Source organism: Cheilinus undulatus, linkage group 24, assembly GCF_018320785.1.
Source record: "Cheilinus undulatus linkage group 24, ASM1832078v1, whole genome shotgun sequence".
NCBI lineage: Eukaryota > Metazoa > Chordata > Actinopteri > Labriformes > Labridae > Cheilinus > Cheilinus undulatus.
This window is the reverse complement of record NC_054888.1, coordinates 17,639,697-17,665,828: the sequence shown is the minus strand read 5'-3', so window position 1 is coordinate 17,665,828 and position 26,132 is coordinate 17,639,697. Positions and strand designations below refer to the sequence as shown.

General features: G+C 40.2%; 1 protein-coding gene across 4 annotated transcripts; it reads right to left on the bottom strand.

Annotated features, from left to right (window-relative positions):
* Positions 1-499: 499 nt before the first annotated feature.
* als2b (alsin Rho guanine nucleotide exchange factor ALS2 b) lies at positions 500-24,994 on the bottom strand. 4 transcript variants are annotated; one of them, XM_041781554.1, is made up of 35 exons: positions 24,870-24,994; positions 23,916-23,990; positions 23,333-23,478; positions 22,225-23,195; positions 21,620-21,926; positions 19,124-19,298; positions 18,471-18,567; positions 18,289-18,366; positions 17,989-18,210; positions 17,575-17,746; positions 17,309-17,498; positions 17,150-17,215; positions 15,318-15,501; positions 14,516-14,647; positions 14,300-14,428; positions 14,179-14,202; positions 10,917-10,987; positions 10,693-10,759; positions 10,403-10,605; positions 10,255-10,320; positions 10,050-10,148; positions 9,752-9,916; positions 9,509-9,620; positions 8,380-8,457; positions 8,073-8,206; positions 7,816-7,980; positions 7,599-7,716; positions 7,188-7,345; positions 6,989-7,105; positions 6,731-6,907; positions 6,578-6,635; positions 5,521-5,582; positions 5,245-5,394; positions 4,998-5,094; positions 500-4,843 (listed from the first exon to the last, which is right to left on the bottom strand). In XM_041781554.1, the coding sequence occupies exons 2-35, from the start codon at positions 23,933-23,935 to the stop codon at positions 4,805-4,807; spliced, it is 5,049 nt and encodes a 1,682-aa protein (XP_041637488.1). In that variant the 5' UTR covers positions 23,936-23,990; positions 24,870-24,994; the 3' UTR covers positions 500-4,804. The 4 variants fall into 4 exon arrangements, with proteins under 4 accessions (XP_041637488.1, XP_041637489.1, XP_041637490.1 ...); XM_041781555.1 differs by having other exon boundaries at positions 15,339-15,501; XM_041781556.1 differs by lacking the exon at positions 14,179-14,202.
* Between the last annotated feature and the right edge of the window lie 1,138 nt (positions 24,995-26,132).

Here is a 26,132-nt window from a genome sequence, read left to right as displayed (position 1 = left end):
CCATTTTTAGGCAGTGCACATGTAAATCTAGATGTTTGAGATCCTTTTTTGAAATGTTCAGTTCTTGGTTTAGAGACTTTAAGAGATGTTGCAAAAACTCTATTAATACAAAAGTCAAGTGCAGATGTTATAGGAGTAAACTCTAGACTTTTGAACATTTATTAAAAGGCGTAAAAGTCCTTTATTATGATAACTTACTAGGGGTTTTTGTCTCAAGAAAGCCTGATTTTGGTATTTACAATCATATTATTGGTACTGTATTTTATTTTAACCGCAAAATATTTCCAAGTTTTCTGAGTTTTTTTGTTCTTAGTCTATCAGATTTGATAAATTAGGGGAAAATGCTAAACTTGTCTCGTTTAATATCCCTTTCTTTCGCTCAAACAATAATCCAAAAGCTAAAATATTTAGTTTATAATAACATAAACAAACATTCACACTTCCAAAGCTGCAACCATGTCATTTTTGCACAAATCTGTTCAAAGCAAACCAGTTCCATCAAATGCATTTATTGCCCTTTGCAATTATTTAGAAGGTACAATACATCTGACATCATGTAAAAGACACACAGGAGGGAGTCATGTCAGCCAGCTGAAACACAAAAATGTCAACTAGTCATCACCAGAGTCCAACAACAGAACAGTTTTACACATAGTCAGATCTTTCGGGGGCTTCATTCATCGCTGAGGTACAGAAAACAGGAATAAACATGAACCGAACATGAGCTTATGAACGATATCTTCAGTTTATGAATGAATCTTCAGTTTAGGTTTACAACAGCACTTCATGTACAACTATTACAGTAAATGTTCAGTTCTGCCAATGCAGTTTTGTTTTATGAGTCAGTTTTATGTCTGCTGAAGTTTTGTCTTCATTTAAAGAGGCAAAAGCAAAAATATCCGCCTTCATGTTGTGATAAAATGAGAATCGGTGGCATAAAATTGCACACTAGTTGTGTCAGTTTAATATTATGTTCATTTGAACGATCCAGGGAATATTTTCACAGCTTTTTGAAGACATTTCTCCAAGTGTGAGGCACATACAGGCTAGGATTCTCATAACCTTTTTAAAGCAACAAAACGCAACTTTTTTAACTCACAAGAAAGCTTCAAAATACTTTTAAGGTACATAAAGTTTTATAGGGAGAATTTGAGGCTCCTTTTTTGCTCTGAATTGCAGTTCTTGCATTAGTCGCCAAGTTTTAGGTGCACAAACACCTGCAAAAAAGTGTTTACAGTAAGGCTTTTTAAATGAAAGTAATGAAGCTGAATTGTCCTGTTAGCCGTGCCAATTTGATATTTAAAGTGTGGGCATCAAGGCAAAGGCAGAAAAACTCATAAAGGAAGGGATCTTGAAAGCAGTGGCTCTCAACAGGTCTAGCTTCAGGACCCACCACCAAATCTTTAATGAGAAATCATTAAAAACATGAATGAACGAAGAGACAGGGCAAAAAAAAAAGTCCAAAAAGTGCATCATTGCAGGACATGCATGCATATTTTAATTCTTTTCCTGTGTTTCCTTTTAAATTTTGGCTGTTTACTCAAGATCTTGAATAATTTATTCATTTTAAAGTAAAAATCAGCTTCAAGACAACAAGATAAATAAGTCAAGATCTCAAGAAAACAACACAAATTTACCAATCATCATAGCAAAATGAAGGGAAATAAAGTACATGGATGTCCGCCTGCTTCATGTTTCCATACATCTCAAATTCCTGACCCACTGAAATAAGGCTCTGCGACCCACTTTTGTGTCCCGACCCTCCAGTTGAGAACCACCGCTTCAAAGCAAAAAGAAAGCGTAAAAATAAGACAAGAGTATGAGAGGGAGTCAACTTTGTCCAGGTAGGCATGCAAAAAAATCTCTGCACAATGTTCCTAAAAGTGACAAAGTTGTAAGAATAGGTGAATCAAAATCTCACATAAATAGAGTAAACTAGAGGATATTCAGTTTCAAAATTGTCCACTGTTCTACAAGTTTGGCCGTATGTTAAAAACGCATCTATCCTCCACTTTGAGTCTTAGTTTTCAAGCAAAAGAGGACAGTTTGATCACTCTTATTCTGATTAATTTTGAGAATCCAGCAACTTCACCTTTATTTAGTCCCATCAAAAAAAGGCCTCTGATCCTCCAGCTTCTCTATTGTTCAAACCATCTGAGAAAACAAAAGCAATGTTATTAAAAATGGGGAAAAAAAAGAGCCGGGTCATCCTCTGAATCCCCTCTAAGCTCTTTTATAAACTGGCATGTGTGACGCAAATCTCAAATAAGCAACAATGTGACGGTCGGGGCAGTAAATGGTTTATAAAAAGAACAGTTAGTATTAACAGATGGCGGAGAGAATCGGCTTTGAACATCGCCGACATCTATAAAAACAGTGTTTGCATTAATCCGAGCGCCTGGGTTGAACTGCTCAGACTCCACCTGCAGCTGCAACGCAAACATTTTAACCCATGGACTCAAAGCTTCCCTCATTTTACAGCCTACTTTCTTTCTTTCCTCCTGAGGATGATGAAGGGACGAAGGTGATCCTACAGTTCAAATTCCAATCTTTTTGAGGAGACATTTACTAATGACTGCTAATCAGAGCACAGAAAGATGCTTGTTGGATAACACACATGCATCTCCAGGTGACGCAACACTGAAAATGCATTCAGTTTTTGAATTTTTTGTTTCCATAAGGCCTGGATATTTCTGCAACACAGCTCTACCCTAACCTTTGGAGATTTATATTTTAAAGGAAAATAACAATGTTTTTTAACACTTTTTTCCTCAACCCCCAAATTCTTTATTCTAACCCCCATAATTTATAACATTTTGCACCTATTTTGCACCAAAAATTGATGTTTATTTATTGCACTCAGTACATATACAGTTAGGTCAAGCTACAGTCACACCAGCACCATTTTAGTGACAGGAGCAGGTCTGACTCTGCTACATGGCCAGCGGCAAAATTCGCTATTTCAGCCTGTTTCACAGGATGTTTTCTAAGTTGGCCCTCCTAACAACTTAACAAGCAGCTCATTGGCTCTATGGTGATCAGTTCTGTTCCTCTAGCTTATGATGGCATCCAGAGGCAGATGACTATGCAACTTCAGCTGTGCTTCTTCATTTATGCTGTTTTGATTCCAGGTCAGAGCAGGATGCTGACACTAAAAGGCACGTGCACAAAACCTGGTCTAGCAGCACCAAATTTATGCCGTCTTGGGGTTTCTGCTTTTGCTATAATGTGTATTTCACAAGAGGGTGGCAAGTGTGGGCAGCAAGCGAGGCAGCAAGCTGTCCAGCATGTTGTTCTCCGCATTAGACAAATGAATCAGTACCGAAGAAGAAGGTGAGTCTCGACAACGCGACCGTGTTTCTAAGCACTTGTTTGGTTTGAATGAGCTTTCACACCGCATTTTCTGACTGCATGTAAACGTACTGAAAAAAGCAATGTTTTCCCAAATTATTTTAGAAATATAATCTATATATGATTTTTTAGTGAACGCTGATTTTGCCTTACATCTTTCAGCTCGGTTTATCTTTGTCAAAGTGTCAACTGAAGCTTTAACATGAGGTGTTAACAATCTGAGTGGTTGCATCTAAAAAAATGCTATTTTTCAAGTCAACAGTCCTGCAGAAGTGTTTCTTTTGCAACAAAAATGAGGTTTTCTGGCACAATTTCCAAGGTGCATGGAGAATGAAAAGTCTTGAGGATAACAGAAGGTGATGCTGGAGCCTTCTGATCTTAATTCAAACATTTTCAACAGCAATAACCTCAAAGTTTTCAGCCTCAGAAATAAGTCAAACAAATCATCTCTACCCTAGATAACAATCAGGGTCATTAAACTTCAACCTACAATATTAATACTTTAAAGTGTGGACAGCCTAACCGTTAAACTCTGGATGACTTCCTGATATTTATCCAAATTGCTAGATTTAAATAAGAGCTTCATCTAGAGCTTTAGCTGACTCTTGTTTACATTCACCCAAAGCATGCCAAGTACGCTTTAATTTGCATAAATACAGTATCACACCTAGCTATAAATTAGCCACTCTGGTGCTAACAGGAAAGCTCTTGTGAGGACGTTAACCAAATGCTTCTTTCTTGTTTAACCGGAAAATACTCTTTTATAACACAATAAATGTCAGCCCGGCGGGGCTGTAAACATACTGCCGTGTCAGTTTATGAAGATGATAATTTAAAAGTCAGTTTCATTAAGGAGATTATTCTCTTGAGGTCCATTTCTTCATGTTTGTGTCAGGAAAATATCAAGGATCTGAAACACTAAAGGCTAAAAAAGTGATATCTTCTGTGAACAATGGCGGTCATCTCTGGTTTCATACTGAAGAATGGATCTGAAATTATGTCTGATATCCCCAGAAAACAAAAACACTCCCATTGGCACAAAAAACACAAATATCAATCTTGAATTCTTCCCAGGTAGAAGCATCCCCAACGTCAAGATCTCCTGGTAGACAGTCGCATCAGTCTGTGTGTCACTGGACGGTTTGAAGTGGCTCATATCTGTCAGGTTAACACCAACACTTTTCACATTTGTACCTCAATGATCCGTGGTTAAGCAGCTGGCAGAGGTCACCAAAGGGCAAAACAGAGAGAGTATGTGTATGTGAGGGAGGGGGAGGTGGTCCCGTCTCCATGACAGCAGCAGATGGAGCTGTCTGCAACCTGTTCGTATGATCCTCTTCTTCCTATTGGCTGATGCAGACGTCCGTCACTCTGAAGCCCTCATGCTGATCCCGGCTCTGTGATTGGCTGTGGCTGGAGGCAGCAGAGAGGGAGGAAAGTCCTGCTGCTGGAGCTATGTGAGCTTCTCGTGCTGGATCTGGTAGTAACAAGCCTGGAGGATCAACAACACTGTGTTTAATCATTCTATACATTTCTCAAAAAAGAGAAATAACTCATTTTTGCCTACAGTTAAAGCCAAATCCCTTTAAAAGTCTGTCTAGTTTACAGTTTTACATCAGAAACCAGTGAGAGTCTGGTTTTGTTACCTTTAAGGTGGTGAACATGATGCCGTGCTCTCCGTGCTGAACGCAGGGATCCATCAGGTCCTCAATCAAGCTCACCTCAGAACCCAAATTCCTGATTCTGGTCGCAAACAAGACATATGTCAAGAGTTGTGGTTTTTCAGTTACTTTCACCGTTTAGTAAAACAAAGGAATATTCCCCCAGTACTACTCCTAACATTTAGTTAGCATTGAGTAAATGTGTGTGACCGCGTTTGGTTTCATGTCTGACCGTGCTCGCAGAACCACATAGAGGAAGACAGGAAACAGCTCGTCCATTGACCACAGAAAGTCCTGTTTGAGCAGTGACTGGACCTCCTTAGTGATCTCCTCAAAGGTGAGCTGGATCACTTGTAGCTTGTCTGACGGTGTAAATGTTGTGCTGCAAAGCATGATTCAAGACTTCCACGCATTAGATTACATAATAACCTTATAATCCAAGGTTTTTATCTTATTTATGGTTATTTTTGTTAGTGTCTAGTTGGAAAAGTTGACACATGAGCTGTACCTGATTTGCTGTAATGTTTCCACGGCAGAGGCGAAACAGGCGTCCTTTGTGCTGGAAAGAACCTGAAGGAGACGGTAAAATGTTAAAGGTGACATATTGTGCTAAAATAGACTTTTTAAGGCTTTTCTAACAAAAATATGTGCCCCTGGCCTGTCCATGACCCAAAAATCCACAAAATTGACACTGGCTGAAACCCAAAATATAACAGAAGCCAAAATAAATAACTATTACATTATCAAATAAATTGAGATCTGAGGGAAAAATGGCAATGTTTTTCTCAAAAAATATGTTTTTTTTTTGGCTATAACTAAGTCTCTCGATCAGTGCTTCTCAGCTGGTGGGTCAGGATCCAAAAGTGGGTCACAGAGCTGTTTTCAGTGGGTCGCAGAAGTGTACCTGGAGGAAAAAAGTGCACCAAAAGTCTATGAAACTCTTTGAAATTATGCTTATTTTGTCCCATCTCCTTGATTTGTCATAGTTTCTGCTGCCTCAGGTCTATACTGTACTATTTTTCATTAAATAAACTTAACTGGTTGAAAGGTATCAAAAAATTTGGTCGCGATTCTCACTGAAGAGTTAATGATGGGTCCTGAGGCTCTGCCAGTTGAGAAGCACTGCTCTAGATGGAAAGATCATTTATATAGTCAATAAAATATCAGAAAGTTACAAAAAAATGAACAAATTTAATATACAAATTGTCTATTTTTTGCCTACAAATAATCCAAAATTAAAATATTCCTTCAACCATCACAGTGGAGAAGAATAATCAGCAAATATCTACATTTAGAAATCCTGAATCAGGGAAATTTGTCTTAAATGTCTAAAGATTTATTAAACTGATCAAAGCTTTCTAACGTTTACCTTAAAACTAATTCAATAAAAGAAGAACATTTTCCCTTGTATTATTCCTACATTTTGGGTTTTTTAATTATTAAACTATTACAAGATCTATTTTGGTTAAACAGCCACTAAAAATCATGGTTTTGTTAGTGAAATTTCGTCCTTTTCAGCCTTTACTTGAATCAAATCTGTGAGGATATAAACACACTCAACATACCTGCTGCTTCTCCCCCAGTAAGGGCATGGTGACAGGAATGGAAACAGGCCAAAACTTTCTGAAGCAATAAAAACAAACAGGTTTGACTATCTTCATTGATTCACCAGGATAAGACCTCACACTAAAAGCATAATTTTGCATTCTTAGACTTACTGCTGAACTCCCAGGAAGGCAAGCAGAGCAAGGTCAGGCTGCTTGTTGAGGCGGAGAACGCACTCCCAGTAGACGTCGTCCTCTCTCTCTTTGTCCAGAGCGTAGAGGGTGAAGAGTGGTGGGTAGAGACGAGGCAGCAGGACAGGGAGCAGCAGAGCGGAGCTGCTCACCACACGGCTGAGAACAGACACACAGAGGAGGTTCGTGTGTTAAACTAAAACTAAAGCAACAAAAACATCACGGGGACTCAGTATTTACCCAGGTTTTGGTGACTCTGGTTGGGCATCAGTTGAGCCAGGCTCCTTCTTCTCCTGGAGGTTGGTGGTCGGCTCTGGAATTAGGCCGCCCTCTTCTGGCAGATCAGGGAAAAGGAACCTACAAAACAAGGCATAAATGTACCATAAAAATCCCTCTGCATCAATTATGTAAAATAGTGATGAAGCTGTATGAGAAGTACCTGACGATCTGGTAGATGCGGTTAAGATAAGACTTGATCTCGTTGACAGCCTGAGGCAGCAGCCGGCGATTTGCTCCAACACCCACATAGGTCATCCTGTAGACCGCTACCAGAGTCTCCACCAGCCGGCCGAGTGGGTGGAGGGGGGTGTCGCAGGCCTGGAGGGAGAAAAGAGTAGTTATGGAGGGGAGTGCTTTGTTTTCAAAGCTTTTTAAATGTATTTCTTTCTTTTTTCTCTCAATCTTTAAGTATTTAGTCACTCGTTTGGTTTAAATATGCTAAAAACATTTGTTTAAGCCTTAATTCCAGATTAAATGCACTGTAAGGAAAAGTATTGCTCAAAAAACAAAAGAAACAACAATAAACCACCCGTTCACTTCATTGAAAATAAGGCAGAGCTGTTTGGTGTACCTTGATGAGGTAGAGGCGGATGGCGTGGTATCGATCGATGGTGATTGGTCCATCATGCTGAGGAATGAACTCAAGACTCTCCAAGGTTCGGCTGTGACTCCGAGACAAAATCTCTGGGCTTTAACACACACATAGCAAAAAACAAACCCTTAAAATGAACAATATCTTGTTCATTCTTGCAGTCTGGATACTTTTCAATGCTCCAGAGGAGCTGTACCTGTCCTGGATGTGCCGTCTGCTCGTTGTAAGGGCCACAGCGATATTCTCCCAAGCTTTCCAGTTCTCCCCTCGGCCCGTCGCCTCACAGCCGAGCTGAGTCCAACACTCCTCGAACACGGCCTGCCACTTATCCTCTGCACACACACACAGACGCCCCAGCTTCCTGCCAGCACACAAAGTACACAAAAGGTAAATATAAAAACTTAACAAGGTTAGGTTTCTTTCCAGGACACTGCATCCATTTAAAAAGCGTACACAGCTCGGTTCTTGTCCTTGTCCGTGTCAAACAGATGTGGTTTAAAGTAGGACCCGGACACCTTGAGTCCAGAGCCCCATTCACCATTAAAGGAGCCCTCCAGGTAGTCTCCGTTTGGCATGGTGAGCACTCCCTGAAAAAGTGAAAACCAACACATTCAGTCACAATACAGAAAAATTCACTCCAAATATGTCTGTATTTTTTCGTGCTTTAGCAAATACAGGCTGCAGTTTCAAAAACTTGAATCACTAACACTACAGAAATTATTTTAAGGCACGTATCCATTACGCATTATGCATTAGTTACCTTTCCATTAAGTGTCCAATCGTCAGAGAATTCCCCTTCATATGTGGTGTCATCCTCTGACAGAAGGACCCCTGTGCCCTAAAAAAGAGAGGATTTTTAAACTCTTTTCATCACAGCTTTTTGCTGCTTTTTGCCTCTTTAACACATTGTTGCCATCTTTAACCAATTTTTGCTACTTTTAAGCTGCTTTTCTGCTCATTTCTGCCTCTTGTAAACCATCTTTTTCCATCTGTAGCCCAATTTTGCCACATTTAACCTTGTTTTTGCTACTTATATACCCCTTTCAACAATCTGGTCACCATTATTTTTGTACATTTTTAACATTTTTGATACTTTTAACCACTTTTCAACATTTTCCAGCCCATTTTTGACCCTTTTCTAAACACATTTTTCTATCTCTTTAACCATCTTTTACGACTTCTTTGCCACATTATCGTTTCACCTTTCTCCTCTTTATTGCAATTATTCATTAACTTTTCCTCAAAGTTATTTCAGTTATTTTTTTTTTTTTCTGGTATCCTGACATTTGTGCACATCATGGCTTAGCTGACGTCCGATATTACTTTCTAAAAGGTGCCAAATCCTGTAAACATTACCAAAAGAAGATACTTCTGTTTTAAGCAAAGGGTTTTACATTTTGAAAAAGGCTATATTATATAGCAGCACAGATAAAATCCAATTTTTGTTTCTTTGATAAAATTGGTTATTATCAAGGTTAAATAAAACTATTGTTATCACAGATTCACTTTACAAAGAACCATGATTTTGCTGACCTCAACTGGCCCCCAGTTTGGCAGGGTCCCAGAAAGCCCCCCCCTTATGAGCGGCCTTATCCTTACACAACTTTGTTTACAATGTTTCACAAAATATCTGGACTTTTTAACATTCCTGTGTGCTTTTAAACCTAAAATAACTGAGGACAAGAGCCAGTAAAGATAGTGTCTTCTTTACACTGCAACATTATAGTGGTCCACAGTTCATTTTAATTCTTTAAAAAGTGTATTGACTTTGTAGAAAGAAGTATATTTGGATCAGATATCTCTCTTGTACTTTCCACCACTTCTTTTAAAATAAATTTATATACACAGAAACATAAAAATGTGACTCGATTAAAGACAAAAGTGCCCACCATCATTTTGTTATCTTTAAAAGCTCCTTCATAATAGAGGCCAAACTGAGTGACAACAACTCCGATGCCCTGACGCTGGTGCTCCTGCCACATGCCCATGTACTTCTCTCCTCTGGATAAAAACAGACAAGGAAAAATTATTACTCACATAATTGTTTTGTTCAAACTTATATAAAACTTCAGTTTTTAGCACAAAGTTCTCACGTAAAGATAGAAATATCATAACAGTAATGATGTGCTTACTTTGTGATATCATCAAACACCCCATAGCCGGTTTTCTTGTCCTGCAGCCACTGTCCAATAAACACACTAGGAGAGGAGGTGTTGAGCTTCCCGCTGCGCAGCATGCCGTGACCGTGCCGCATGCTGTCCTGGAAGGATCCGTCGTAGACTTCCCCACTGGCGTACCTGCACAACGACCAAGGAGAAGAAAAAAAATAAGCTGCTTTTCTGGTCAGATGTATTAAAATCTCTTATTTGGCTGTTATTTGTCAAAAAATAATAAAAAAGTCCAAGACTCACTATTTCAACACCCTCTCACCTGTACGTCCCCAATCCGTGCATCTTGCCGTCTTTCCAGTGACCTTGATAGTGATCGTTCTTGTTGAGCATCTTATTGGGAGCCACAAATTCACCGTAGCTACACAGAAATAAATATACATGAGTTGGCTTAAGATATGTAATTGAAAAACTGCATTATATTCATTTTCATTCCAAATTTTGTGATGTCAGCGGCGAGGACTCACCCGTCTTCTAGCCCATTCTTAAAAGACCCTGTGTATATTCTCCCATCAGGCCATTTCAACACTCCCCTGGAAAACGTCCCAATTATTATGACTTATCAATATTTTATTGGTTCACCAGAAATGTCCACAAACAGTCGAAGTGTCAAACCTGCCGTGTGGCTTCCCAGCGAGCCAGCGTCCCTCATATTTTGCGTCTTTTAGCCGTCCATCTTTATAAAAAGTGTACGAGGCCGTCCTGGAGATGGGAGGCTCCAGCTTCTGCCCCGACCCCGAGCCCACTGAAGCTGCATCCTGCCCTGCACCGCTCAGCGCCTGATCCACCGCCTGATTTATGGAGCGGAGCCACTTAGCCTTGGAGAAAACGCATGGAGACTTGTTCAAGGATATTTTAGATAAGGTCAGTCAGTGAGTGAAGTTCTGTAGTATTTTATTATTTACCTTCTCCATGGGAGAAGAAGCCAGCAGGGTGAACGTCTCCTCTGGTGTGATCGCCTTTAGTCCATATCTAAAACATACAAAAATGCGCACAACTTTACACAAGAAAAGGAAGAAAGAAAGCAAGAAAGAACCATATGTAACCACAGTAAAAGGAAAATTCATGTAAGAAAACAAGTTATATACAGATGAAATGTATTTTTAAGTGTGTGTTTATGCTGCCGTACATGCCAGTGTTTTCCTCTGGGATCGGCTCCACCCACAGTGTGGCCAAAGGGAAGACGTGATGTGTGGAAAACTGCAGGAGAGAGAAAACAAGCATGGGGGAGCACAAGGGGGTAAAGGAAATTGGATGAAAATGGATAAGAGGAGAGAAAATGATTTAGACTGGGAAAGAAACAAGTAACATTAATAAAGTAGTCAACATGTCTTTTCATACAGCGAGACGGTGATATGAGTCTCACAGCTATGATTGATCTGATCAATAATGTACAGGCCTTACTCACTAACAGCGGGTGAACTAAAGCGTTCTCTATAAGACAACTGATCCTCAACTAAATAAATGCTGAACAAATCTTACACTGCAGCGATTCTACAAGCAGGATACTACAGGGGAAAATAATTATTACAAATGTTTAAATATCAACAATATCTAATAATTTAACCAGTGGGTGTATAATTGGAGCCTTGCTAGATGGAGGTAAAAACAGAGAAAAGTAAAGGAAAGATGTCAAAACTGAGACAAAATAAGAAAGAAAAATATAAAAAAAGAAACCGCAACAAAGAAATGAGAGAAAGTTTATAATGACATGGCAAGAAGGAAGAAAAAAGTCAATAAAGATGGTAAAGAAGTAAAAAGACAGAAAGAAAAGGATAAACAAAAAGACTAAGGCAAACAAATAAGAAAAATAAGAGGAAGAAAGAGAAGAAGGAAAAGGGAAGTAAAGGAGAATTGGAAAGGAGTTATAAAGGGCATAGTAAAGCACAAAAATAGAAAAAGGAAGTAGAAAGGAAGAAAATAGTAAGGTAAAAATACAGTGCCTATAAAAATTTTCACTCCCTCCTATGTTTTACCCTTTTGTTGATTTTATAAATCAGTCATGGTCAGTATAATTTGGCTTTTTGACAAGTAAGGTAAGGTGAGGTGAGGTGAGGTAAAATAAGTGACTACCTAAATATTCCCCCCTTTCAAGTCCGTATTTTGTAGATGCACCTTTAGCTGCAGTCACAGATAGGTTTCTGGACACAGCAATTTTACTCCATTCTTCTTTGTAAAACGACTCATTTTACCCTCTACCTTTACAAGCATTCCAGGGCAGGCTGTTGAGAAGCATCCCCACAGCATGATGCTGCCACCACCGTGCTTTTCAGTGGGGATGGTGTGTTTGTGTTTGTTTTCTCTGAGTTGCTTGGAGAGTTATTTTATCTTCATGGTGTAATGGTAGCCAGGAATACTGATCAACCTTCCAGACACAGGTGTCTTTATACTACAGTCACTTGAGACACATTCATTTTACTCAGATGATCCTCATTTCACTAACTGTGATACTACTAGCACCGATTTGGACCTCTGTTGCATTAGGTCAGTCACTTTAAAGGGGGTAATATTTATGCAGTCACTTATTTTACAATACATATTTTTATTTAATTGATATCACTTTGTATCAATCTGTTTTTACATTGACATTAAAGAAGATTTTTATTATATTCTTGTAAAAAAAGCGAAATCATACTGAAAAATGATAGATTCAAAAAATCAATAAAGGGTGAAACATCCAAGGGGTGAATATTTTTAGGCACTGTAACAGAAAGAAATGAGAATAGAGTGGGATTCAGAAGAAAAGGAGGAAATATGAAGGTGAGAAAAAAAGGGAATTAAAATGATGGAAAGAAAGGAGGAAGGTGTAGAAAGTGAGAGGAAGACAGTCTTAATGCTGTCAGCTAATCATGTAATAATTCTTTGAAAAGGGCCTAAATAAAGCCCTGACACAACACTAAAGCTACTATGATCAGAGGAGCTTTGGTAAAACTTAAAAGATTAACCTAAGAGAGGCCAGGTTCAGTCATGCAACACAACATGTGTTTCACATGTTTTTGAAGCATGCACGCTCTTTTTTTCACCAGCAGCCTGCTTCTTAACCACACAGGCTGAGGAGATTTACATCCAAAGACACTGAGGACAAATGCACCCTTCCTCAGCCTTGAAGAATTTAACAAAGACTGGATATGTATTTATGAATTTTAGCATCACACAGTTAGGAAGTTACAGGATTAAAGGTGCAAGACGACAACATGACTGGTGAAGAGATAAGAGAAGAAAAGAAGATAAACAAGGAGAGAGAGAAGGAAATTGCTTTGGAGAAATGAACCAGAAACTGTTGGTACTTGGAGAAACTTTTAAGTGTAGAAGGGTTTTTATGCTCTCTGTATTCTCCTTCAAAAGCTCTTAAAATAACCAACCAACAGTGAAAAACCAAGGCTGCAAACTGAAAGAAATGCAAGATAAAACAACTTGTTTTATGATGATCAAATGGTAATTATTTATATGTTATAGTTGCAATATGTAAAAATGAGGAAGAGGAGGATTGTTAGTTACATCTGGTGAGCCGTGGTTAAAGTCAGTTCATTCTTTCATGCAGTCTCCTTCAGATAGAAAGCAGGCAGAGGGAAAAGAGGGGAGAGGGCTTTGTATCGCTGGAAATATTCACCTGAATCATCACTTTTTAGTTTGTGCTGAAGAGAAAAAAATTATTTTGTGGCGGAAAATGTGGTTCAAACTTCACCTGGAAAGTGTTAGGGAGCGATCCAGGTAATAACATGGTATCAATATTATTTTGCTACATGAACTTAAAATGCAGAAAAATAAATGAATGTGCTTTTTCAAAAAACAGCTGAATTGTTAAAGCAAGTTTGTTTTTTTAAATATACAGCCCATTCCCATCGCTGCAATGGTTTCACACTTCAGCATGCGTCTGTATTTGCATTGTTTCTGATTTTGGCCCACAGGTAGGAGATATTACTACACATTTTTTGTAGTTATAAATGTGGACTGTGATTACTGGATTTATCACATTATTATTGCTGCAACAATGTGATTATTGCTGTGATTTCTCAGATGTTTATTTTGCTGTAATGACAAAAAAGAAAGATTTTCAAAAGGGTATTAAAAAGTAGAGGAAGTAGGATGGTAAAGAGCCCCTATGATGACATCAGCGGACCAAATAAAGTTGATTTGTTTTCCCTGAGACAGACCAGTCTAGTCTTTTTCTATCTTATAAATGCGATCATAATAGTAGCATTAAAATAAAACAAAACTGATTCACACTTGTTATAAACAGGCGTTCAATGTGAATCAGCTCATTCAGGGTTTGATCCAGTGACACAGAGCCCTACGACCTTCACACACAAACACACATACAGAGGAGAGGTAGAGGAGACAGGGGAGAGTTAGGTCACTGTGCTGGTGTCTGCTTCTGTCTGCATACTTACAAGGCTTTTAACAGGCGCCACGCCCTGACAGCACGGAGGCAAGCACACACAACGCTTAAAATACCAAATTACAGCGTGTGAAATATGTGAAAAGGGTTTTGGAAAAGTGTACGCGTCTCACCTGTGCGTGGACCAGCGCGTCGTTGAAGAGGATGAACCAGTTGACGGAGAACCTGCCGGCGTTCTGCAGGGTCAGAGCTTTGTTGCTGCTCTCGCAGATGAGCCTGCGGTGAGGTTTTCTCAGAGACTCCTGACGACACACAATGGTGACATTCAGCTGCCTGTGACATCATGTGACACCTCGAGGACTCGATACGACACACTCAGGAAACCTTACCGTCATTTTGCCGGGGAAATTCTTCCAGAAATTTAACGTGTAGTCAGCTTCTTTTCGCTTTCTCTTCAGCTGGAGCGCCAAAGCTTCAAACTTGGAGCAGCTGTCCTGCAGCTTCTGGTAGTCATTGGAGCACTGAAAATGGACAGAAACTTTGGAATAAATACATGGCAAGGTCTTACAAATGGAGCCAAATTCTCTTGATTTTAACAAAAAAAATATCAGAAACTCTGTGGTAGATTTGAGAAAGAAAATCCAAACAAAATCACAATGAAGAATCAGGTTTATAATGAGAGCTTTTACATAGAAATTAAATTAATCTTGGTGTTTTGGTGATAAAGTTAACATAAAATTGAATAAAACAATAGCCAGTAGTCAATAGAGGAACTTCTTACCTAATTCATATGCATATGTGGTAATAGGGCACATTGTTATGTTTAGGAATGTAAAGAAATAAAATTTTTAGGGAAAAGGAAAAGTATAACTTCTTTCTAGAGCCACTTCATTTGGTACAATTTAAATAGAAAGATGGGACAGTGCTTAAGACATGTCACTGGGAAAATTCAGCAAATTGCACCTTTAAATTCAACAAAATTTTAAATTTATTAAATAAGCAAAGGGCTAATGATTATCAGACTACAAGAATGTGACCAGAAATGAGAGCAAACACAATAAAAGTATTATCTGTCAAGCTCAAATACAAAAAATTAACATTTTATAAAACTGATGAACCAAACTGATAGTCCATCTCCTGTAAGTGGTCTATAGTTACTAAAAATATCCAACCATAGTGAAGAATTCTCACAGAAGATGCTGATGCACTCACTACTTCAAAGCAAGTTGCCAGTTTGAGCAGCAGACGGCCGTATTCGTGAAGGTGGCGAGTGGGAAGGTAGAAGAGCGCCACTAGGAGGTCAGACATGGCGGGGTTCTCCTCGCTGCACTCGGACAGCTTCTGGAGAAGCTCCGGGGTCTTCCCAAAGAAATCTCTGCACAGGAATAGATCACCTGTCAGTTATTTACACCAGGGATTCTCAAACTTTTCGGGGCTAGGGACCCCTTACAGGGCAGACAATTTTCCAAGGACCCCCACATAAACCTTGCGCTGATTAAACATATGTTAACTACCATTTGTACTCCTAGATGCTGTATTTTAAACTCTTCATCCTAAATACAAGCTCTTGTCCAAATGAGTGTGGCTTCTTCCTTTTTGCGATCCTTTGAGCAGCAGAATAAGAATCTCTCTGTGCTTTTCTAAGGCTGTGGTCAGGCGGATGTATTCCTCACCCTTCTGTCTGAAAAACCTTTTGTTTAGTCCTTAAACTCTGCATGCTTTGTCATCAGAGGACGCTTTAGCTTGGCAGATTTCATGGCTTCACATGAAGACACACAACACATTTTGGTCTTCCATTGCTGTTCTCAATAAAAACCAAACTCCAGATAGCTGTCATCATATTTTCTCAGTTTTGCTGGTTTGGGTCTAGCATCACTTGATCAAGTGGACATGCTTAAATCCATTGTTGCTAGCTGGACCTGCACACCAAAGGCATCCTGAGCAAAGCGACTGATATGTGATGAGCGATTGATGTATGTGATATGTCACAATCATATCTGAGTTTTTATTGGCCCAAAGCTGACTTATGTGGGAGTCATTGGTTCAGTGTGGTTGTTTTATGGCGCTGTGGTCCCTTTATGTATTTATTTGCTTTTTATTGACATGGCATTACTTTAATAGTTTATTTTAAATTATTTTGCGGACCCCCAAGCTGTGGCTTGCAGACCCCCAGGGACCACCTTACCCCAGTTTGAGAACCACTGATTTACACTATTCCACAAACCAAATAAACCAATATTAAAGAAGAGATGATCCGATTCCGACACCAGTTGCAAAAACACGTCTGATTCTGCTCAAAATGCAGGTTTTAGTTTCAACGACTACATGAGTTCATGCACCGATATGATACCGTTTGATTTAACTTTATATTTTGCTTAGTTTAGCCATGCTAAATGTTAGTGCTATAAACCGGAAATCAATTCTTCTTCACTGCCGGAAAAGACTGCATGCATGAGTTACCGTTTTTAGAGCAGCGAAGTAGAACCGAAGGACCTGCTGCTGCAGCAAAGAATGGTGGTTGCATGAATTTTTTCTCTGAATGAGATCATTAAAATGCATTCCAGACCGGCGCTATTGTATGTGACAAGAAGAGACACAATTTATCAAAAGTTACTTTTGAACTTTTGAATCGTAAACCGTTGCCTCTTACTTGTTTCTCCTCTTGAAGATCACTGTTGTGCCATCCCATTGATGCATTTGAATCCCTTGCAGCGAGCGGGACTTTAATGATTAAATCCACACCAGTAAACCCGATATTTAACATATTTTTATCCATTTTAATCCAATGACTTTCGTTTATTACTGCTGGCTTGAATGCTAACTGTCATGTTGTTTACCCTTTGTGTGGGTCTGTCAACCAATGGCAGGCTGTTCCGTAATCACGTGATGCTGCCTGAATAGAGTATAATGAACGTAATGAGCCATGTTCTGAGTCAAATATAGGAAAGTTCACACCTTTTGAACCACTTGAACATCTCTATATTAAAGGGAAAATGTTAAAGTGTTTTTGTGTGTTTTCTCACAGTGAAGGTTTGGTCAGACTCTGAAATCCTCCCATCACCAGGAAGTTTCCCAAAACGCTGCAGTACCTGAGCAGCAATAAAAAAAGTTACATTTAATTTATTGTAGACCAACAAAATTGTAAGGCTTATTGATTTCTGTCGGGATGAGGAAACACTGACTCGTTATAAGAGTCCAGGAAGATCTCAGAGTGGTCAAGGACTAGCAGGCTCTTGACGTCTCGACCACGGCGCAGGTTGGCAGTGAGGCTGGCGGCGTGCTGCCCAGTCAAGTGGCAGAGGAGGCTGAACCGTCCTGCAAGAGTCTGCAGGATCCCGAGGGTAACCTGGCCGAGGGCTGAGCTCAGAGACTCTGGAGGAAGATGACATGAAAACCTGTTAAAAACATCTCTCTTTTACTTGATATTCTCTCCTTCACTGTCACGTACCAAGCTCCAGCAGGGGGCGTATGATCTGTGTTTTGATGTTGCACAGCTTGCAGTAGAACTTCCTCTCTGCTGAGGCGAGTTCGTGGAGGCTGGCGATGAAGCCCATCACGTTCCTGTCAGAGAGGGCAACGCAGCGCTGTCCGCCTGCAAACACGTTGCTGACGTAACGCAGCTAAAAAGACAAAAATACACACAGTCAAGCATATTATTTGTCTAAATTCTTGCAGAAAATATCTCAATTTTATCGTAATTTTTCTCAGCGAAGATACCCATTGACACTTTCAGGACATGAAATGATAATACCATGAATTATGCATCCATTATACAAGAACAACGATCATTTTTGAGCTTTATTCTTTGAAAAACAACTTCTTATTGAATCATTATATAATTCAGAGGTCATCTTGTCCTTACGTTCATGCAGAAAGGTAGAAGTACAGGCTGCTGGGTGTAGCCTCCTGTTTGCTGCTGCTCTAACTCCTCCTTTGCCTCCTCCACTGACCCGGTCTCCTCCTCCTCCTCCTTCACCTGCTGCCCACTGTAGTAAATAATCGGCTGGATGCAGTCTCCATCTGCGAGTAAGACGGTGTGTTTCTCTCCTGCACTTACGTCCCAGACTCGGATTCCCTCTGACATCTAGAGCACAGATGAAGACAAGATATTGAACTTTCTGTATCTGTGCAGGTTTATAAGAGAGGAGCAGGTGGTTCTTACCTTTGCAAGGCGAGGGATAGTGCTGGGTGAGTCCATATGTCCAAGCTGACCGCAGCTGTTGCTCCCCCATGAGAACACCTGGAAGATCAGTCCACAAGTTGATGGTGTTACAGTCCACAGCGGGCCAAAAAAGTTTATTTTTTCCCCTTGTAAAATGCAAAAATAGCCACTAAAGCTCAAACCTGAGACTGAGCAGTCAGAGCTAGAGAATGATGAGCGCCAGCCGCGACTCGAACCACCTCCTTGTTGTTGAGACTCTTGATGCACAGCGGCTGCAGCCTGCAAGCAGAAACGCCACGCTACTGTCAGAACATTACAAAACATGCATTATTCAAAAATAAAGACTGGCTTTGCAGGAAATGAATGAGAATGAAGATGAAAAATAAAGCAAAAAACATCAGGAACATATTACTGTATTAATGCAATAATGGGTATTGCTTTTTTTAAGGGAGGCCAACTGTAAATACACCTTGTTGCATACCAGTTAAGTAATTTCTACCAAGAGAGGTGCATTCTGGGTGGTTTTTACACTTTACTTCAAAGTTAAAGTTTGTTCATATTGAGTTTTTATTGTAAGACAACCTTAGTAGAAATTTCTTACATGGGTTGGGACCCAAAAGTGAGACATGAAGCCCTTTCCAGTGGACTGGGATAATAGCTCTGCAGCTGCCTTAATGCTTTGTATTTGGTGGACAAATTAAGTGTTTAAACTGTATTAAAAAGAGAATCATTTGTCTGCTGAGCTCTTCATTATTTATTTAATCTTTTCACTGTGTTCTTCAGGGATAATCATGTCTTCACTGACAGCTGCAGTCCGACAGCAACTTCCTCCTACCTGGCCAAGTTGTCCCCATGTCCCAGCTGTCCTTGCTCGCCGTGTCCCCAACTCCACACCTCCGTCTGCAGGGTGGGAAACACGTCCTGGGCCTCAGGGACCAAACCTCCCAGCGGAGTGAGGGCGACGGCTCGAGTCCTTGGACGACCGGCTTTCCTCAGCAGCCGAGGGGAGACTGTGAGGCCAACGACAAAACAACTTATCACATTTTTTTAAAGGCGTTTCGTAGTGGAGTCTACTCTTGACTACCTCACCATCAGCCACTTTAAGTCTGAATAGTTCTACTTTATCTTTCATTTTTATTCCAATTACATGATTCTTGTTTTTAGACGTTTTGCTCATCTTTGCTCTTACGATTTAAATTATGAAATAAAAATATAAAGACAAATTTCTTGTGTATAAAATCTATTTGGCATTGACACAGGCTAATTTCAATCAATTTGAGTTAAAAAATCTGGAAATGTTGAGATGTTTTTAAGGCCAAACTGATTGGAAAGTCCCTCGGCCTGAATAAATCTGTGGTCCAAAGTTCAGCGGAGCTAATCGATGCGTGTTATCAACAACAGAGACTGAAGCAGGTCAAACACGCTGCAGCACAGCAGACAAACAATGAGGAGAAGCCTGCAGGCAACAAACACAAACACAACAAACACACAGGAGGAAGCAGAGGAGAGAAAACAACGTGGGATTATGATTCAACCACATTTTGTTATTTCCTGAGACCTTTTGGTCAAGTGGACAAAAAAAGCCTCACTTTTAAGACTGTTGAATCAGAAAGTATGAATAAGGCGAGGTATGATCACTGCTGTTTCATGACAGGTGAACCAAAAAAAATTTTTTCTTGACATGATGAAATCTCATCAAATACGTGCAGACCACCTGTGTTTTTTCAGGTAACTCCTTCACACAGCCCTTTATTGGACAGGCACTCCAAAATATTATCATATTATATCTTAAAAAAAGAATTTCAAAGAAGTTTTTTAGAAACTTTAAAGAATTTATCAGGTGAAATATCTCCAGCATGTTATACTTGAATTATTTATACCAGAATTATTAGAAATCTGCAGGAGCTTTATAGGGAAACCCTATCTTTAGGGAATTTCACAGCAATTTTTGACAAAAACTTTTGGAAATTTCAGGGAGTTTTTAATGGCAATGTTCACTCTGAAATTTACATAGTGAGTTTTCAGAAACTATGCTATGTTCATCATGTTTTCTTGGAAAATTTTCATTAATTGTCACTAGCATTTTTTGTAAACTAAGGGAATTCCTGGGTATTTTCAGACACTTTCTGGAAATATTTGACTTTTTTCTAGGGGTGCACCGATTGCAATTTTCTGGCCGATCACCGATCTTTAAGCCTGACCTGCCGATTCCGATTTTGGCCGATACCGATTTTTTTATAACTGACAGCATACACCTTCAATGTTCCAATCTTAATTTATTGAAAAACATTGAACAATACCTGTGAAACAATACAAACTTGTTGTTTTAACTGCACATGAGGTAGTTCGCTCAAATATAAATGAAAAGTTTAGAGCATTGCTGTCCAAACTACTAAATTATATCATTTCCTCTAGTCTTTTATTTTTCACATTTTAGTAGGTAGAGGCATATGAAACCTATCTTATTCACCAGTCTTATTTACAAGGACTGGCTGATCGCCGATCTCCTAAAATTAAGGAAATCGGCGCCAATAACGATTTTGGCCGATCGATCGGTGCACCCCTATTTTTTTCCTGTACAGAGACCCGAGCTTTATGAGTGTGACTCATCTGTAGTCCAGTTCGTTCAAGCTTCTGCTCTGAATGGTCGCCTTTGTGTGATTAAAAACCACCGAGGAATGCCCGCTGATATTTAGCCTTCAGCTTTGACAGGATTTATCAGTGATTAAGAAAGCAGATTTAAACTGAACAAAGGTTTTAGTTGTGATTAAGAGTAAAAAAAGGAAACATGGTGCAGCTCGTAGGTCTAAGACACAAATAAGGGATGTATGAAACAGATAGATGGACAGACTTTCACCCCATCTATCACCATATCTCTATTCCCTCACAAGCAGACTGGGTTTATTTGCTTTAAGTTTCATCATCTGTGTTCGGGCTGTGATCTTGTGGGTTATGAATGTCAAGTTTGATGGCTGGAAAAAAAAAAAAAACGATTTTAGGCAGAAAATGTCAGATGAATCCTTAAAAAGCTCATTTAAGACTTAAAGTAAAAAACAGCAACCAAAGCCTTCACTTTCAAGTTTTTCTCAGTTTTTTTTTTGTGTTAATGTATGCTGAATTTCTTTGATACATGGTCTTGGCTTTAATTATGTCCTCTCCTCTCTGTGTCTCTGTCCTTTGAGCCTCCAGATGGCCACTGCTGTGGTTATTAGCTTGATGAGAAAGCCCGAGGCGAAGACAAACACACACACAGACATCAACCTGCACATGCGCAAGGCGTACTTACGCAGCAGATTACAGGAGGAGGATAAGACGTGAACAGCGTATCTACCCTGTGAGAGGAGTCCTGGTAGCGAGAGGCGGCGCCGCAGACCTTCCGCCTCCTCCTCGCGGATGTCTCCTGTGCTGGAGCTCTTCTTGGCCTGCGTGGAGTCCTCCAGGCGGACTCGATCGGTGGTGGCGTCGCTCGTCGTCCCGCTGGGCCTTGGCACTCCTGAGGGCAGGTAGTGCATCATCTTTTTGAGGGATAGAGCCTCATACGTGGAGGCGACTCGCTCGCCCACAGCGGAGGCGCAGGAGGCAACAAGACTGTTGAGTGCAGAGCCGGGGTGGGAGGAGGTGAGACCTCCTGCTGAGGGCTGGAGGAGGAAAACATGAAATCGTTAGATATCATCAACAGATATGGGCCTATCACAGATAACAAACTCAGTATGAGACAGAAAGAACCCGTGTGGACTCCAAACTTTGTCTCTGTAACGTCAAAACAAAAACAATTAAATTGAAGCAGATGTCTGGCTGACTCCCACAGGTAGCTGAAGACAAGATTTCATCAAAATGTCATGTCAAAGTGTTTTCTACATGCAACCAAAATGACACCATGTCCTCTCACAGCATCTGGCAAGAGTTTTCAGATTGGTGTGATGTTGTGAGACTCACCAGCAGAGTGTGCAGTCCTCCTGTGGCTGTTTTTATCTGCTCCACCTGCGTGTTGTCTGTCAGTTTCTTCAAGTAGTCTTTGACCGCCTGCTCATCGGGGTATGGAGAACTCTTCGCTCCACAGACTCCACTTTTAGACTGAGCTGAGGTGCTTGATTCTACAGCTGGCAGCGCACCGTTGGCTAAAACTGATTTATTTTTCTCCTGAGGGGTGTCAGAGGACGGTTCTGTGTCCTTAGGGGGCACTGGAGAGCCTGAGTTCAAAGTGGAAGTTTGGGAGGGGAGGACCGGCTCAGACGGGGATGTTTTGAGGATCTGGATCGGAGCAGGTGCCTCTAGCCGGCCCTCATCTTCAGTGAGCTCCACGCCAAGTGGGCAGTAATGTCCGTCAGAGATGATGACGTGGTCCTCTTTGTCAGTCATTGTGTACAGCAGCTGGTTACACTGTCTGCATTTGTCCACAAGGGGGCGCTGCAGGTCCTGCGGGCCGAGGCAGCGCACCAAAGCGAGGCTGTGCGACGCCCCGCACGCCACCTGTAACACATACCTCCCTGCTAAATGTTCAATCTTCTGCGGCTTCCACACAGGGAAGGCGGCGGCGTTGAGGCCGAGCTGGCAGCCGCTGCCCCACGCCCAAACCTCCCGCTGCCCTGACAGAGCGAGTGTGTGCTGCCCCCCACAGGCCAGCTCCAGAACAGGCACAGTCTGCGCTGGAGTGATGTCAGAGTCAAGGAGAGCGACAGGAGTCGGGTTAGGGACGGTGCTCAAGCCGGACAGGCCGCACTGACCTGAGGTGTTGTCCCCCCACATGTGGACGCCGCCGTCCTCTGTGACGGCTCCACTGTGGAAGCTTCCAGCGGCGATGGAGACGACCCGCTGACCGCTGAGGGCACTCTCTAAAGTGGGCTTCTCTGGCTCTGGGGGTTGACTCTGCTTCCATGGCAAATCCCCAAAACTGTACACCTGACCGCCTGGAAATCAGAGCAACAAGAGGAGAGAGATTAGAGCAAGAATGCTGAAATGTTCTTAATTTTTAGATCTCACATCCTTTGGAATCCTGCAATCTTTCTCATTGTGATGAATCTAAGTTACAAAAACAAACATTTACCTTCAACTAGCAAGACACCGTGTCGTGATCCCAAGGCGACCTGAAGGACAGGTCGAGGGAGGAGCACCCTCTCTGGAGTGACGCTGCAGGAGTAGCCCTTCCATGTATGAAGCAGACCTCTCTCTCCTTCGCTGTCATCCTCAGAGCTGAGCAAACAAAAAAAGAACAAAAAAGGACAGTTAGGACTTTGATAAAGAATTATGTGGTTCTTTGCACACAGATTTTTTTGCAAACTGATCTTATTGGATTAAAATAAAAAGGCTAAATTGAATCCATGAGGGCTGCACACTAACACTGGCGACAATCATTGTAAGAACATTATGTACTTTAGAAAAGGAAAGGATTCAAAGCAACTGGTTAAGGACGAATGCATGCAAGGAAATAAAGTAGGTGGCTGACAAAGCAGAGGATAAACATGCAAACTTCTAGGATTTAACCTAAGCCGGTCTGAACAACACATGTTTTGTGATTGAAAGCAGAAGTGAGCTGTTCCGCTCCGTCCTGTGGGCGATGTCACATGTTGATCACATCCAGCCCGCCAGTAATAAAACGAAACAGTTCAGCATGAGGAAGATAAACCCACCTCTTCCTCTGGGTTTCCATCGGTGGGGTTTACTTCTCCATCAGCATGTTAGATCTGCTGCAGCTGTGTGCAGACCTACAAGACAAACAAAACACACCTCAATATTAGTTAACAAACAACACTGTTAGCTCACATGTTGATGCACACTGAAGTCACTAAGAAAACAAAACAAAAAAAAAGCCTGATGAAGGACTGCTGACTTGTTTTAAGGGGAAACCCAGAAAAAGTCGTTAAATTACATTAACAAGATGAGGTGTTAAAGTACAACCAGTTTATTTCAGTTCCATATGTTCCATAGAGGTTTTAATTAGATACTCGGTCTTTTTTCTAACAACATTTACACATTAAAGCTGCAGTCTCTCTGTCACCTGAGGCAGGTGTTTCCATCTGATGTTAGCTTATGAAAGCTAACGTGTTTACCAACCATGCTTTTACGTGGTGTCTGGATGATCGGAAAAACAAGCTCCCTACTTGGAAAACTACGTTAACGCCCCCTCAAATCTGACAGACAGCTGGACCTGCTGAGCCTACAGAGGCCAATCATTACCAAGAAACAAAACAGATGAAAATTAGTATGCAATTACAAATAAAATTCTCAAATATAATAGTTCTAGCTCGAAATACGTAAGTAATACGGCATTTATCACAAATGTTGGGTGTTATAAACTCAGAATGTTATTTTAACAATTCTGGACATAAAAATGTAAAATACAACTCTTCTTACGCTCAAATTGTTTTGCTAATTCAGCGTCGAGCTCTTAAAAACGTTTAAATAAGACAGCGTTTTAAAAACAATGGAAATTCCGAGCATTCGAGTGGTACGTTGATGCATCATTAATCTCGCTAGCAAACGTCAAGCTAGCTAATCATTCCTAGCTTCCAAGCCTCACCGTTAGCCCAAACCACAGCTGTCACGTCTTTAATTTAGTGGATAAAATACCTCCTCTCTCTTACCAGACAACTTAACACTCTAGTCCTTGAGAAACGGGAGCAAATCATGCGTCCATCAGCAGCTTAATGCCGCTAGGTGTTGTTTCATCTCCTGATGTTGACACGGACAGGCGCAGCCACTACCAAAGATCGTCTACAACAACAATGTCCCACTCTACAGGGAGATACAGTGACAAAATGCATAGATTAAAGCCTAAATACACTAGATTATTACGACCAAGATTTAAAAATGTAAAAAAAAGTAATATGATACATGTATTTTATTATTATTATTTATTTTATTTCTTAACTTTATTTAGATTTATTTTATTTATGTATTTATTTTTTTCTCTAAATGGGTGTATGTGTATTATTGTTATTGTTGTTACTATTATTATTATTGTAAATGTTTTGTTAATTATCTCTAAAAGAGGATACGTTCCAATATACTTTACATTTTCGACACTGTAAGTACAGGTAATAAATCTGATTTTTGAGTAATTTTGTCAATAAGATTTTTGTTTCACGGCTACAGTGGCTCTCAGTCGCCCTCTTGTGGATCAAGTTGGTATTGCAGGAATCAAGTCAGCATTTTCAAAGGTTATTTGCATTACACAAACAAAATATGTCTTTTCAAAACCATGAATACAATAGTTAATTCGTTGAAGGATACGTCACATATTTTCTATGTCATTGTTTGACATGCAAATTTAAAAAATATTTTCTAAACAAGATTCCCAATTTAGCGAGAGCGGCATTCTGATTACTGGTTATTAATAAAAGCTAAGACAAGATTGTTTATTTGTTAAAGAGTCAATTTTTGAGCTTAAATTAAGTTAAGTTAAATTAAGTAATAAAATATAAATATGAACTTGGAAATATAAGATATGAATGCTATTTTAATTGTATTTTTTCCAACGATTTCAGCAGTTTAACAAAATGTATTAAATCCAACATAAAACTTTAATAAGGGTTTGGAATGACGTTTGAAAAAACATTTTTAGGACAGAGGTTCCCTCTTACAGTGGTGTTTTCGCGCCCTCCTGTGGAGAGTTGCGGTATAGCAGGTTTCAGCATTCACAGCGAGCTACGTTGTTTTTCGTGTTTGACAAACTTATTTATTTACAGATTTTAAACGAAATAAGAGCTATGTGCAGCGTTAACAGCTCATCACAAAAACAGCACTATTCTTAATTTTATTTTTATTTTAAAAACACCGGGTTGCGCGTTGTATCGGTCTGCTCTCTTCTTAAAACACAAAAAAACAGTCTGAATATATAAATGTTA

Coding starts and splice junctions, on each gene's coding strand:
- als2b (XM_041781554.1), bottom strand. CDS start 23,935: ATGGAAACCCAGAGGAAGAG. Junction 14,203..14,299: donor ACGCGCTGGTCCACGCACAG/GTGAGACGCGTA, acceptor CCGTGCTGTCAG/GGCGTGGCGCCTGTTAAAAG. Junction 8,207..8,379: donor ATTGGACACTTAATGGAAAG/GTAACTAATGCA, acceptor TCACTTTTTCAG/GGAGTGCTCACCATGCCAAA.